Source organism: Xenopus laevis, chromosome 4S (assembly GCF_017654675.1).
Source record: "Xenopus laevis strain J_2021 chromosome 4S, Xenopus_laevis_v10.1, whole genome shotgun sequence".
NCBI lineage: Eukaryota > Metazoa > Chordata > Amphibia > Anura > Pipidae > Xenopus > Xenopus laevis.
The window spans coordinates 47454708-47469126 of NC_054378.1; the positions used below are offsets into that span (position 1 = coordinate 47454708).

Below are 14419 nucleotides of genomic sequence, written 5' to 3' on the forward strand. Positions count from 1 at the left end.
TCAGCAATCTGGTTTCTATAGTTCAAATTAGCCTAGCAGCCAATGCTTTGATTTGAATAAGAGACTTAAATATGAATAGAAGAGGGAATGAATAGAAAGATGAGTAATAAAAAGAAGCAAAAACATTCAACATTTGTAGCCTTGCAGAGCATTTTTTTAAGATGGTGTCAGTGACCCCTATTTGAAAGCTGAAAAGGGTCAGAAGAAAAAGATAAATCATTAAAAAAACTATGAAAAATGAAGACCAATTGAAAGGTTGCTTAGAATTGGCCATCCTAAAACATAGTAAAAGTTAAGTTAAAGGTGAACCACCCCTTTAAGGTAACAGGTTGGACACGTTTGAGCATTTTCATGCATTTGCTGTCCAAGTAGTCCATGTTCCCATAAATATATAATAAAGTTTAATTTATACTTATGATGGGAATGTTGCAGAGTATGGCAAATATATTAAAATATAGTAAATAAAAAAGGTTTGCACATACCCTAAGGGGCAGATTTATCAAGGATCGAATAGTAAATTCAAATTTTCGAGTTTCAAAATTCACACATTCAAATTTTAATGCCCCTATTCGAATGTAAATTGGAATGTGAGATTTATCACACCTCAAACCATGGAAACAGTCCATCGACACTTAAAACCCGCCGTACAAGTCAATGAAGTCCGTTGAGCCATTTGGAGATGTTAATAGCCTTCCTGACATTTAGGGGTTTTTTTCGGGAGAAAAATTCGATTTGTACTAATCAAATACGATTCAAAATTTCGGGAACCATTACATTGAATATTAGACATTCAAATTTTTTCGAGAATATATGCGAATTGAAAAAAATTCACATAAATTCGAAATTTAACCTTTGATAAATGGCCCTCCCAATGTTGCTAAATGTTTAACCCAAACTCCCAGGATTTATTCAATCGAAGCCACTTTTATAAAATGGGATGAAATAAAGCGATACACAGTTTACAGCTCAGGTGTTTATTGCTAATACACATTCACAAACATCATACTATCAAATAAATATTACTGTAATGCACACCGGGATTTGCTTTTTAATTAAATCTGTATACAGGATCTGGTTACTTTCTGTGAAAAGCCACCAGTTCCTACTGTTTATGTACATTTTTGGAAAGCGGTAAACACAAGATAGAATTGTTGTCCTTTGGCTTCTGAGAGTTGTCCGCTCCAGGGAAGGCTGAAAAACACCGGAATTTCACTCCAACCGCAAAACATGTTTAAATAAACACAGTAGAATATGATTTCTCGCCTGCTCCCAATGAGAGGGGATGATGTAAGCCAAAAAAATATACACAGTGTTCATGTTTAACTTTGCACATCCTATAGAAAATAAACTCATTCCCTCTTGTATATTCTTTTCAAAGCATATCTGCCATTGGCATGGGTTCACAGAAAGGAGACGACCACTGAAATCCCTTTGCACTGAGCGTGACGCTTGGAGTCAGAGTCTCAGGGCAACTTGCTGTGCCACTTCATGGAAAACAAATAGAGCTTAGAGGTTACTGAAAGGGACAGGGTATCCTTTTAATGTGGGGGTTTCTATTTTATCTTTTTTTCTTTTTCTAGGTAAGTATAGTATTAATGTGAACATAAGATCACGTTCCAGTGCTGTAACCAGTGCACACATAAGGGTGAAAGGCACCAAGTTTCCATTAACTATATGGATTTGCCTGTGTATAATGCAAGCCCAATTGGTAAAGGTTTTAGGATTTATATGAATCAATAACAAACTGATTTTATCAGGTGCTAAAATGAAGAGCTTGTGGCCCCTTCAAAAGTTACAATGAAAGTCTTGAGACAACTTATACATCAGTGAGAGAAAGCCACTGCAACACAAAGTGATAAGAAATTGCACCAATAAATGTTAATATATAAAATAATGATTATAGTTTAAGATTAAAAAAATGTATCAGGTTGAACAGGGCAGTCCTGCATGTGCTCTCAGCCCTAATAATTTGGAAGAACTGATGATAATAAACATACATGGCATATTCTACCCCATGATAATAAACATGCCACTATTCCCTTATAGCAGCTCTCACTATATCAGTGGGAACAGGTGAGTGAGAAATGAGTTAATGCCCCATGCACAATGTTAAACAAAAACCTTTCAGTATATATTTATAATAGCTATATATTGCCCATTCAGAGATATTTCCGTTTTTTCGTGTTGTCTTGTACATAATCTGTGTTAATCGTGTTGTTTAATTCAATAGAAATATTTCTCTAAATGGCAGGCCTCAATCCCCCATTGCAGGAAGCCAGTACCATTGCAGTCAGTCTTTGATTAAATATTAGCTCAGGAAAGACAAAAGATATTGCATTCCATCTGCCTGTACCAGTATTATTTTCGCACTCTGGCATATTCTACCCTTCTGTGATCTTCATAATCATCATCCTCCTCCTCTTCTTCTGACTCTTCATAACTGTCTTCTACTTCCTGTTGCCTCTGCAGTGTGCTCTGTACACTCTAGAATACATTTGTGGAAGAAAGGAAATACAGGATTAATTAAATAAGCACACGCCATGTGCTACCTGTTAGTAATCAGTTTGGTCAGTACAGCAATAGCTTCATCTCTCCAGTCAGAGCACCACCCATAGGTCACATGAGCATTAGAGGAGCTTATATATCTATATGGGACACACAGTGCAACACCCATTCCAAATGGGGGAAAAATAAGGGTTTGTTTGCCAGGGGATTCAGTATATTGGCAGATCTCATGGCATTCATTGTATATTTGTGATCTCCTCACAGATTTTAAATGTAAAAACCACTGTAAAATTATTATATGGAATGTTTATGATCAAAGCGTGGCCTAAATATCCATGAGTCATTCACTTCAGTTTGCTTTTTCTGTTGCCATCTGGCTGGTACCTTACTGATTTGGCCAGTAAAAATGATTGATGCTAATGTTATATAAAGTATGGGAAAATATAAAAATATAGGTAGAAAAAGGTGTCAACCTTCTCTAGTGTGTGTGGCATTACCATCCAGGATTAGCTAAGACTGGGTTGGATTCATTCTTTATTACCACCTGCACAATATTTTCTGTGTCACGATCACATAACCCTAATACATAGACTTAAAGGACATGTAAACCCCCTCCACAAAATGTAATCAGTGAACAGCCTCTTTGAAATCTTTAGATAGCTGCCACTCTGGTTGTTAAGAAGTTAACAGTAAGGCTGCAGCATCCCCTTAATCACTTAGAAATCCTTCTCCTCATCTAACCCACTTGGGTTGGAATTGGCTTTTGCTGTTGGCTCATAAGGATGTTCAGTTCTTCTCAGCTCAGATTACTAAACACACCCTCCAGTCTAACAGCCAATGAAGAGATAGCATTGATGGTTCCCATAGAAACTCTCCTCTAGCTGTCTGATCCTATTTTTTTCTCCTAACCACCTCTCCTAAGCTCAACTTAACCATTACAGTGCTCAACCCCAGCAGAACTCTTTATCAAAGTATGTTGTGCCTGTGTAAACCTGCATTCTGCATTGCATGAACTTTACAGCATACATGTCCTGTTTGCAGATGTCAATGTTACTGATGATGTGTCAGAGGGCAAATGGCTGCCGGGTAAAAGCTGCTATGTGTTTTAGGAAAATGTGATGGTGCTGGCAAATGGAGGGGGTATATGCAGTAAAAATTATGGGACTTGGGTGAGGAAGATCTGCCCAACTTATATGCATGGTAGGAAAATGTAGGCTTTACATGTCCTTTAATTAACTCTTTGAAATGTTCCCTTGTTAAAAACTATTCTGGAAGCTGAGGGCACTTACCAGGGTCAGAATTCATGGCAAGCAGGAGACAATGAGTTAATACAGCATCATGTGAATCAGTACAGCCTTGAGCCCTTAGCCAATACTACATGGTCCAGTTCTGGCAGTGACTTTTCTGCCAGTGTGCAGCATGGAGCAATGGTCTCTGGGTACAGACTGATCCAAGCAGCCCTAGTTGCTAGCCTGAGCTCTGGGTCTTATTAGAAGCCAGCAGAACCCCTGGGTGCATCTTTGAGTAAACACATATCTCTTTAGTATATTTGCAGAGAAAATGTGGGTACTTTATTCTTCTATTGACAGCCTTCCCTGCCATATCCACCCTTAGAGTGTGAGCCATAATTACACCCAGCAGGTAGCTCAGTTCCAGATGAATAAACTGAACACAGGCCCATGGCTCAGGCTTGTCTCTATCTCAAAGTGGTAAGTAACATGACAAGGAGTCTATTCTCGGTAGCATGTTTTTTCATTTCCTGAAGGTCTTCTCATTTACCAGAGCCAGGATTCATTGGAGGTAACACATGCACAGGGGATTATTGTGAGGAACACTGACTTGGGATATGCTCGCTGTCTTTGTTAACCCATTGACTACAGGATTGTTGTCAGGCGAGTAGCTGCTTGCTGCAGCATGGTACTATAAAAACATTGGCAACACAGAGAATAAAACTGAATGGTGTTAAGGAAATAAAGGCACTTTAGCACATTATTATAAATAAATAATAAGGTTTGGTAAATCTTTACAAAAATTCTGATCTGTGGTGCAGCGTACAGCATGCCAAAAGCACATAGCATGTAATGCAGAGGATTGATTTATCTATAGTTTCTTAAGATGTGAACTGTCATGCTAAGGAAATAAGGAAGGGATGCTGGCCGTACTTCCCAATCTTCCTAATGACTTCTACTGGTTAAATTTTACCTACTAGCTAATCCCCTCTTTTGTGAGGCGCCTCACTTTTGTTTTCTCCTTTGATGATCTCCAATGTAATCCAGTGTTCATGACTGTGAATGGTGACAGTGCCAATCCAGAAGTACATGGACCTACCCCTACCCACTTGCCAAACATTTTCTGCACCAAACCCCACAACCTGCTCGCCAACAACACCCCCCCTGTACCCAACGTGTGCACCATCAAAGCACATAACACCATTCTATCTCCTTTATTCTCCTCTTCCACCCACCACCCCTACTGTGCTTGCTCACCTGCTCCAGTATAGAATGCTCTGGGTGCGCAGTTTGAAAATGGCTGATGAAAAGGCAGAAGAGACATGTACTGTATCTAAGGTGTAGTGCCCCCCACCTGTTGCACCCTAGGTACATTTCACTTAACCCATATATGTCGTAAAATAACATTTACAAATAGATTCTGAAAATAGTTATATCTATATTTCAACATCCAACTTCTGTCACAACAACAGAACTGAGCAGAGAGGAATCCTTAACAGCAAAGAACTACAATTCTCATAAACCCAGAGTCAGCAGAACTCCGAGAATTTCCTGTAACTGCAACAACCAAGAGCCCTGATAATTACATTTCCCTCATCAAAGGATCCATAGCTCCCTTGTCTTTGCTATCCTTGTCTGCACTCTTACCATGCTGCTTGCCCGCCAGTTGGTGTTAGAAGATAGGTTAGTAGCCTGTACAGGTCTGGCATCTTCATTCCCAGTGTTAATATGGATCTTTGATCGGAAATCCTGTGCCACAAAAAAAAAAGAAATGCACAAACCTGTATAAAAATATCTCCATTCATATATCAAGTTTATTGACAGACTTGAAATTTACGTCATTTAATTCCCTGGTTTAAAGGGATACTGTCATGGGAAATTTTTTTTTTTTTTCAAAATTAATTAGTTAATAGTGCTGCTCCAGCAGAATTCTGCACTGAAATCCATTTCTCAAAAGAGCAAACAGATTTTTTTATATTTAATTTTGAAATTTCACATGGGGCTAGACATATTGTCAATTTCCCAGCTGCCCCAAGTCATGTGACTTGTGCTCTGATAAACTTCAATCACTCTTTACTGCTGTACTGCAAGTTGGAGTGATATCACACTCCTCCCTTTTCCACCCAGCAGCCAAACAAAAGAACAATGGGAAGGTAACCAGATAACAGCTCCCTAACACAAGATAACAGCTGCCTGGTAGATCTAAGAACAACATTCAATAGTCAAAACCCATGTCCCACTGAGACACATTCAGTTACATTGAGAAGGAAAAACAGCAGCCTGCCAGAAAGCATTTCTCTCCTAAAGTGCAGGCACAAGTCACATGACCAGGGGCAGCTGGGAAATTGACAAAATGTCTAGCCCCATGTCAGATTTCAAAATTGAATATAAAAATATCTGTTTGCTCTTTTGAGAAATGGATTTCAGTGCAGAATTCTGCTGGAGCAGCACTATGAACTGATTCATTTTGGAAAAAAATTTTTTTTCCCATGACAGTATCCCTTTAAAGATTCTGAAGACTTGGTTAAATCAGGCAGGTTACAGTGAGAGCTGATGATTGTGCAAATAGTGGTAGTGTTGGTGGCCTTTCCCTAGTATATTCAATATATGATTTGTATCCGTACTCCTAAATGAGCACACATACCGTATATTACATTCTTACCTCCATGTCTTTCTCTAGGTCACACTCTTGCAAGTTTTGGAATGCGCTGGTAAAGACTTCAAGGGATCTAGCATGGAAAATCATTTCTACTGTCAGGAAGTCTGAGAAAATTTTCTGTAGATTTAAAAGAGATACATAAGTGCATCAGTAATTAGCAACTAGAAATATTCACAGCTAATTGAAAAAGCAAGGAGACGTATCTAAGGTCACATGGGTGATTTTCTTGCAGTTTGTCTGATTTATTGGGTGCCTGTCAAGAATTCAGTGGGTAGCAACTTGTAATTTCTCACGGAGCACCAGGCAACTTCGGGTCTTAAAAATCTTGTTTTTTTTAATACATTAATAATAGTTAATTATCCGCAGTACTGAAACAAAACCCCACACTTGAAGCGTTTCGTGGCTTCACGCCACTTCCTCAGAAGCATAGGGAACAGACCTGCTAACCACCCATAAATAGTGAGAAACCCCACCTATTAAAAATCTTTAACCCTTAGTGCTAATACATACAAGGCCCTAATGCAAATAGAGAGACTGACATAGAAATAAAGCATTATGTGCAAAAAAAGCACTAAGCATCCACTAAGTGTGTGAAAATATATTGATAAATTGGGGGGGAAGCTCATGCGGATTAGTAGTGTAGGGCCCTATAGGGATACAGGCCCTATAGAGTTAATCTTTTCACCATTTCCTTGGGTTATTGGGTAGAATCCCTGTTACAGAATAACCTTTACAGTGATAGGCTGAGAGATTTGATGACACTGCTCTGACTCACTCCTATATAGTGTGTGCAGGGAGTGGCCTCTTCCTCTTTTGCCTCTGGATGTGATTCCAGCTGGATGTGCTCAGGGGGACTGAGTGCAATAGGCCCAGAAGAAGTCATGTGTCCAAGTCGGGGACCAGGTAACCCCGTGAATGAGGAACAGATATACTAGGGCAGACTTGTCATAGTCTCTCTAGGAGAGAAAGGCAGAGAGGATAGAGAGAAAGAGCAGCTGGAGCTCCAACAAGGATTTGCAGTAAGGGAGTAGCTTCCCAGAGGCTTTATGTGTTGCCTCCAGTCAGGGACCTCAGTGAAGAGGGACTGTAGGGTAGAAGCTGTTTTCCTGACAACTTCCAGGAGGAAAAGGTTGTACTGCAATTGCCTGTGTACTCTCTGTGTGAGCCTGCCTTTGATCTGTGTGAACTCTCAATATGCTGTTTTCCTCAACTCCTGCGTGAGTACTGAAAAGTACTGAGTACTGCCATTTTTGGCATAATAAACTGTTCCTGATTGTTAAGAACCTCCTGGCGCCCAAGCCTGGGGGGGGATGTAGTTGCACTACACCATAGAGGGAACACTTCCACTTAGCGAAGGCCCTGCCCTGGGTGTAAGTCGCGTGTAACCCATGCTCTAGTGTTCTAGCTGGTGAATTAACCCTGAGTGGCCCAAATAGGTGTTACAGTAGTTTTCAGGTTATAGTGAGAACTTTTCAGATATTGATAAACCCCCTAAGTGTTATATATATTTATTTGTTTATTAAGTAAAAAATGTATGCAGTGCTTTGCAAGGGCTGAACAGGGGTACAGTCATTATAAATTAGACATGGATAATATTTAAGAAGGATTAGGTGCCTGCCCCAAAGTGCTTACAATCTATTAGAAAGAGAGAACACTATGGTATGGGGATTGTCTAGTTGTAAAGGAAAATAGCAAAATGTTTCCTTTAGAAAGTGATGCTTTAGGAGCTTAAGGAACAGAGATAACTCTATCTCTGTTCCTTAAGCTCCTAAAGCATCACTTTCTAAAGGTGTAAGTTTTCCTGATCAAGCATTCCAGGGGCTATTAGAAAGAATGGTTTTATGTGTGACTCAGTTCTAACTGTATGGTCAATAGATTGTCCTAAGCTGAGTGTAGGGGCGGGGAGGTAGTGTATGGGGAGATGAGGGCAGAGTGTAATAAAGCCAATCTGTTCAGCCATTGTATGAATTCTAAAGGTTTTATACTCAACTTACTGTTCATATACTAAAAGGCTAATACTCTGTGTGTCATTTATGTGCTTATACAGAGGCAAATAATCCGTTCATACCAAGAGAATCAGCCCCTCAGCCTGGTTGCAGTCACACCCATCAGATTTCGGCACTAAAACACAAGTATGCATCTTGACCAAAATCTGCCACATTGCCTGCACCCGAGCCAACACAATGGTTCTTAGTGCAGGCCAGAAAGTCACTGATTCTTGTTGTAGGAGTGGATTCTTAGCCTGTGTATAAGAGCACAGGTCTGGCATTAGCCTGAGACAACTACAACCTCAAATCAGTTTTGGTGGTATGCATATAGAAAACAAGCTTTTTTGTCTAGTTATCTGCAGGGGTTGGTTGCATCCACTCTTTTTCTTTTTGTAATACATACAGTTTTATTTGTATTTATTTGTAACAGTGTTTACTTAAAGCAAGATGTCTGCTTTGAGTTTGCTGTTGGACTTGTACAGGCTTGGCTGTCACAAAATGCCAAACAAAAATCTTTTATTGCATCCAAATATGAATCACAAGCGAAGAAGAAGAAGAAAGCTATGTTTTACATATAGTGAATGCATTTGCCCACTGGCTCCCAACTGATACTGGAAGCAGTAGTTCAGGTGGATGGCACAAGCAAAACCAGTGTAATATTTTTATGTAAGATATTATGTGAATGAGTACCTGTATGTCCTTGATCTTCTGCAGCTGGAAATTATCAATGACCTCCTCCAGCTGCTGAGTGGTACGTGCTGCATCAACTGAAGCTTTCTGAACATTGGATTCTGCCTGGAAAATTTGGAATGAAGCACATTTTTAAAAACATTTGAAACGTAACTTTCATTTTGAGGCTATTGAATGAGATTGAATGTGCACAACCTAGAAACTCCTTCCAGACCAGGCAGTAGCTCTACCATTTACTCAGTGCCTGTGTCAATAGGCACTCTGCGTTTGCTTCTAAAGAATCGGGTGCTTTAGGTGTTAAATTGTGCCTATGTTGCTGTTTCCCATATGAATAAATTCATTTTATTTGACCCCACTACCAGTTAAAAAATGAAAGCATCTGATTGGATGTTATCTGACTGGTGCAGTTTCTCATCTATCACTACAAATGAGTGATGAGTTTATGTGAATTTATTTTACTGAATGCCATTGTAGGCCTTATTTACGGTGCCCCCACAAAAGTATGTTCATTATTTGCAGTGCACTTCTGCCTGGGGACTGACATCTTATATTGCCAGAGCATAGAAGGCTTAGAAACACACACAAGGGAATTGTGGAAGATGGGGTGGAAAGGGGGAGATAAGGAACAGATCACTACATAGTAGACTGACAGTGAGGAGAGAATGAAAGGATGAGGAGGCACAGAGAGGAACAGGTGACAAATTCTGGTCACCCAAACATACTAATACACAACAAAACAAATAAAAAGTTTCTCTCAAGTAGCTAACAATAGTGTGTTCAGTTTAAATTTTGTCTTCTGAAAATAAATCATTTACAACTTGTGCTGATTCCAAAGTTTTCTCATTGTTAACAGGCCATGGAAACAATTTAGCTGGCACCTTATTTTCCATGCCAAGATGGATAAGAGTTCATTAAAATAAACGACTGACACATAAGTCTGTCAATGAAGTCTGGTACAAGCTGCACAATTAGAAAGTGTTTGCTTTCTCTGAGGGATATTGGAACAAATATGCATTGCTGGTGAATCTATAAGATGTATGTGCTCAGCCATCTAAAGTTTATGCTCTCATCAGTCACTGTTCCTTGATGGACTTTAGTTCTGTTTTCTGTTTCTAGTTCCTGTTTTCTGCTATTGCAAACAGAGCTTACAGAATTATAAAGAAAAAAAAGTTAAACATCATAGATATCTAGCCTAGGTGTATAACAACCACAGCCCTAGCCTACAATTAAGAAGTGCTGATTTCCACAGGTTGCCAATACACGTGACCTTAGGACACACAGATGTTTCTCTTGTGACATCTCCTGGACCTAATATTTTGGGGATTGAACTTATATTTCCCCAAATCTCAATATTTTTTAGGACTAGCCTGTCATGCCAGGGCCACCTTGCACTGGCATTTTAAAAGTTAATACTTTAATTACTCAGTCTCAGGCTCACACAGAGACCCTTAATTGTATATCTCACCAGGGGGCTGTGGAAAGGTGACATCCATATCTGTCATCTGAGACGGTCTGGAGCCACACCATTTGGGCAAGGAAGCTGGGCCAGTCTGTTCTTTGATCGGCTGATCAAAGAACAGAGCTGTGGACCTAGAGCAGCAGGGGGGGATAGCTAGTAGAAAATTATGGATTATAGGAAAGCATCCATAGCTCCTGTGTCATAGGATTCACAACCTCATAACTTACATATTGGTTATGAGGAGGTCACATGCTTCCTAACAATACCAAACAGGGCTAGCCTATACCCACCTGTTAGGAGGGCTGGTTCCTGGGGGACTGGAAAGTGGGAACCTATTAGTGTTTGGTATTGTTCTTCTTGCCCACATATGAATCACAGCCTGCCCATGTTTTTATTATAGTATTGGGTACTGGCAAGTACCAGTATTATATTAAGGGATATTGGGGAATATTGCCTGAGAGTAGCAAACCCCCTGCAGGGGGTCGTAAATGACATGTTCCTGGGCACTCCTACCTCATGCATAAGGTAATGAGGGGAGTGTCCCAGCAGGAAATAAAAAGGTGACATTCCCAATATCACATTGTCATACAAGGAGGCTCCATTTTTTCAGTGGATTGTATGTCCAGCTTCCAACTCGTGCCTCAGAGGAAATACACTGACAACTTCAAAACTTGGTAAAGTAAGGGTTTTCTTTGTGTTTTTACCCCCTTTTATTTTATTTACTGTATTTGCAACTGTGTGTCATCTTTGTAATATCATTTTTATATATATACATATGCACTGTTTCTTTTAAATATTAAATATCATTTAATACGTTAGTCCTTGTGCTCTAAACGAACTCATTGCCCATGTGAATGCTTGTGCCTACGTGTATGAACTCTTCGTATGTGTGGAAAGGGAAAGTTGCCTATTTGTATGTTGGATAATTAGTACGGCTAGCAGGAAAGTGTGTTTGAATGTAGATTAACCCTTTGGCTGCTGGAGTGCTTGTTAGACTAATAGGATCTTACCCTGAGTAACTACCATAGGAGAGAGTGTTTGATGCATTGTGTAGTGTGAATTATTACCTGTTATAGAGGGCAGGGGAATAGTCACATTAGGTTTCTATCGCCTGTTAATGATAGATGGTGGCAGCGAATGAACTTTGTGGGTGTTGGTGTGTTTTTGGGGTGTCTGATGTTAGTCTAACCTGTGTGTAAGGTGATTGAGAGACTGATTGTAACCCCTTGTAGCCAAACCCAAGAGTTAAGTGTGGTTGAGTGAGGCGCTTTTGTGACAATTGGTGGCAGCGGTGGGATAATTTAATTTTTTATTAGAGCATTAGTGCTTGGATTAAGTTTAACCCTTGCACTAAAGGACTGTACATCCTTGCGAGGAATATACAGTCTTCAAGGACAAACGCAGTGCGTAGTCTAGAAAAGACATACTTGCAAACAGTAGTGCCCTTCCCTTCTTTTTTCTTTCCTATCTTTTATTTGGCAATTGTCCTCTGAGATGGCATCCTACAAGAGGCAGAGCAAGGAACAGCTGTCCAGACTCTGTGAGGAGAGAGGGATTGCAGTAGCAAATCAGACCAAGGAATGGCTTATTGCATCCCTGGTTGAAAGTGATCAAGAGTCCAGCACTGGGCAGATGGGCCAAACCATGGACATTGCTATTGGCCAGTACCACTCTGATGAGAGTGGCAGCAACAGTTCGCAGAGTGGTACAGGATCTTCTCTGCAACTGGTTTTGCAGCAGCTGGGCTCATCGGACCCTAACTTACGGATACAACTTATACTGCAATACCAGCAGGCCGAGGCTGCAGCAGCAGAACGCCAGGCCGCAGCAGAGAGGGAGGCAGCTGAGCGCCAAGCAGAGAGGGAGGCAGCAGCAGCAGAGAGGGAGGCAGCTGAGCGCCAAGCCGAGAGGGAAGCAGCAGCAGCAGAGAGGGAGGCAGCTGAGCGCCAAGCAGAACGACAATTCCAGCTGGAGATGGCACGGCTCCAAAAAGGTACTGCCCCACCTCACAGCAGTGACTCCAGGGAGGCCAATGTCTTCAAACCCCGTCTGGAGAATTTTCCTGTGATGGAGAAGGATGGGGATCTGGACACTTTTCTGAGGGGGTTTGAAAAAACCTGCAGGCAATTTCATTTACCCCGTGAGCAGTGGGCAAGTTTCCTGACCCCAGGGCTTAAGGGCAAAGCTCTGGAAGTTTTTGCGGACCTTCCACCAGAATATGATGGGGACTATGATGAAATAAAAAAAACTTTAATTAGGCACTTTAACCTCACCCCAGAGGTGCACCGCAAGAAATTCAGGAGTCTACAGCGTGGGGCCCACGACAGCTACACTGATGTGGTTGGGAGGCTGAGAATCACCTTCCATCAGTGGGTGCAGGGTCGCAGTGTCTCAACATTTACAGAATTGGAGGACCTGATGATACTGGACCAGTTCCTGTGTATCTGTCCAGTGGAAGTCCAGCAGTTTGTCCTTGACCGTGAGCCCAAAACTGCTGATCAGGCAGCACAAATTGCAGATGCATATACTGCAAACCGGATGCCAGCAGCCAGGAAGCCTATTCCAAACCCAGGGTCCCATAGCTGGAAAGGAGGAAAGTCAGGAGGGAGCCCCTCCTTCCCTTCTTACAAACCGGGGGGATCTGCAGCTGCTCCTGCAGGAAGCCCAGGGGTAAGGCCGGGGCAGGTGGATGCACGCCGCTGTTTTATATGTAATAAGGTGGGCCACCTTAGTCATGTCTGCCCTGACAAAAGGAAACCTACACCACCTGGAAAACCCCCTGGCCCATCTACTTCTGTTTTGTTTGTTGCTGGGACGGAGGGGAGCCACAAGGACAATCTGCAGCCGGTTACCGTGGGCACTCAGGTAACTGTGGGACTCAGAGACACAGGAGCAGAGGTGACTTTAGTGCGCCCAGAGCTAGTAAACTGTGAGGATATTATTCCCGGGAAGACCATGGCTGTCACAGGATTTGGGGGAGTCCATCCTGCAGTGCTCATGGCACGGGTTTACCTGGATTGGGGAGCAGGGAGGGGGTTGCGGGAGGTAGGGGTGTCGGATACCATCCCTACTAATGTGTTACTGGGTACTGACTTGGGCAGGTTGGTGTCACAGTATGTGCCCGCAGGGGACCCTCTGGAGCCAGCAGAGCCCTACGTGAATCCTGCTCATCTACAGGTATCTGATAATGATGTTGATTGTGATGGGGGCTGGGAGGGAAATCAGGATGTGGTTGCATGCAATTCTGTATTAGAGCCAGCTGAATCCCCATGCATAGACCTGGGGGGAGGGGAAGTGTATGTCCCATCTCTATCTCGGGGGGAGAACAATTTCACAGGGAGTGTAGAGGGATTCCCAGTAGCAAGCCACTGTGATGTGGGAGGGGGGAACCTCCCCTGTGTTGCAGCAGTAACCCGGCAGCAGTCTGTAAGGACAAGCCAGTATCAGACTGGGGGTACAGGGCTGGAGGGTCTGTCACTGAGTGGGGAGGAGGGCCCATCTGAAGGAAGTCCCCTGCCTGTAGCGTTGCTGTGTCCTGACCCAGAGGACAGGGGGGTTCCAGCTTCTGGGGCCCTGCTCACACTCACACCAGATCCCAGGTTTGAGGCAAGTGGTCGGGAATTTGAGGCAGCCCTCCTGACCGATGCCAGCCTCGAAAAGATGAGAGGCCTTGCAGCCCAACCCCCTGCTGAGACTGATAAAGAAAGAATATACTGGCATGAAAATAGGTTGTACAGGGAATCCATGCCTACAACTACACAAGAGAAGTGGGTAAGTGACAGGCAACTAGTGGTGCCTTTGCAATTTAGGGAACAGCTTCTAAGAATAGCTCATGAAATCCCCCTAGCTGGGCATTTAGCGGTACAGAAAACCAAGGCCCGTTTAGTAC

General features: G+C 42.1%; 1 protein-coding gene across 1 annotated transcript in view; it reads right to left on the reverse strand.

Annotated features, from left to right (window-relative positions):
• Positions 1 to 958: 958 nt before the first annotated feature.
• cibar2b.S (CBY1 interacting BAR domain containing 2 S homeolog) overlaps positions 959 to 14419 on the reverse strand; it is a 30496-nt gene continuing 17035 nt past the window's right edge. Inside the window, exons 6-9 of the mRNA XM_041561198.1 lie at positions 9072 to 9176; positions 6397 to 6510; positions 5382 to 5483; positions 959 to 2484 (exon numbers count right to left, since the gene is read on the reverse strand). Of these exons, the coding sequence (XP_041417132.1) occupies positions 2359 to 2484; positions 5382 to 5483; positions 6397 to 6510; positions 9072 to 9176 (447 nt within the window). The 3' untranslated portion in view covers positions 959 to 2358. The remainder of the gene's footprint in view (positions 2485 to 5381; positions 5484 to 6396; positions 6511 to 9071; positions 9177 to 14419) is intronic.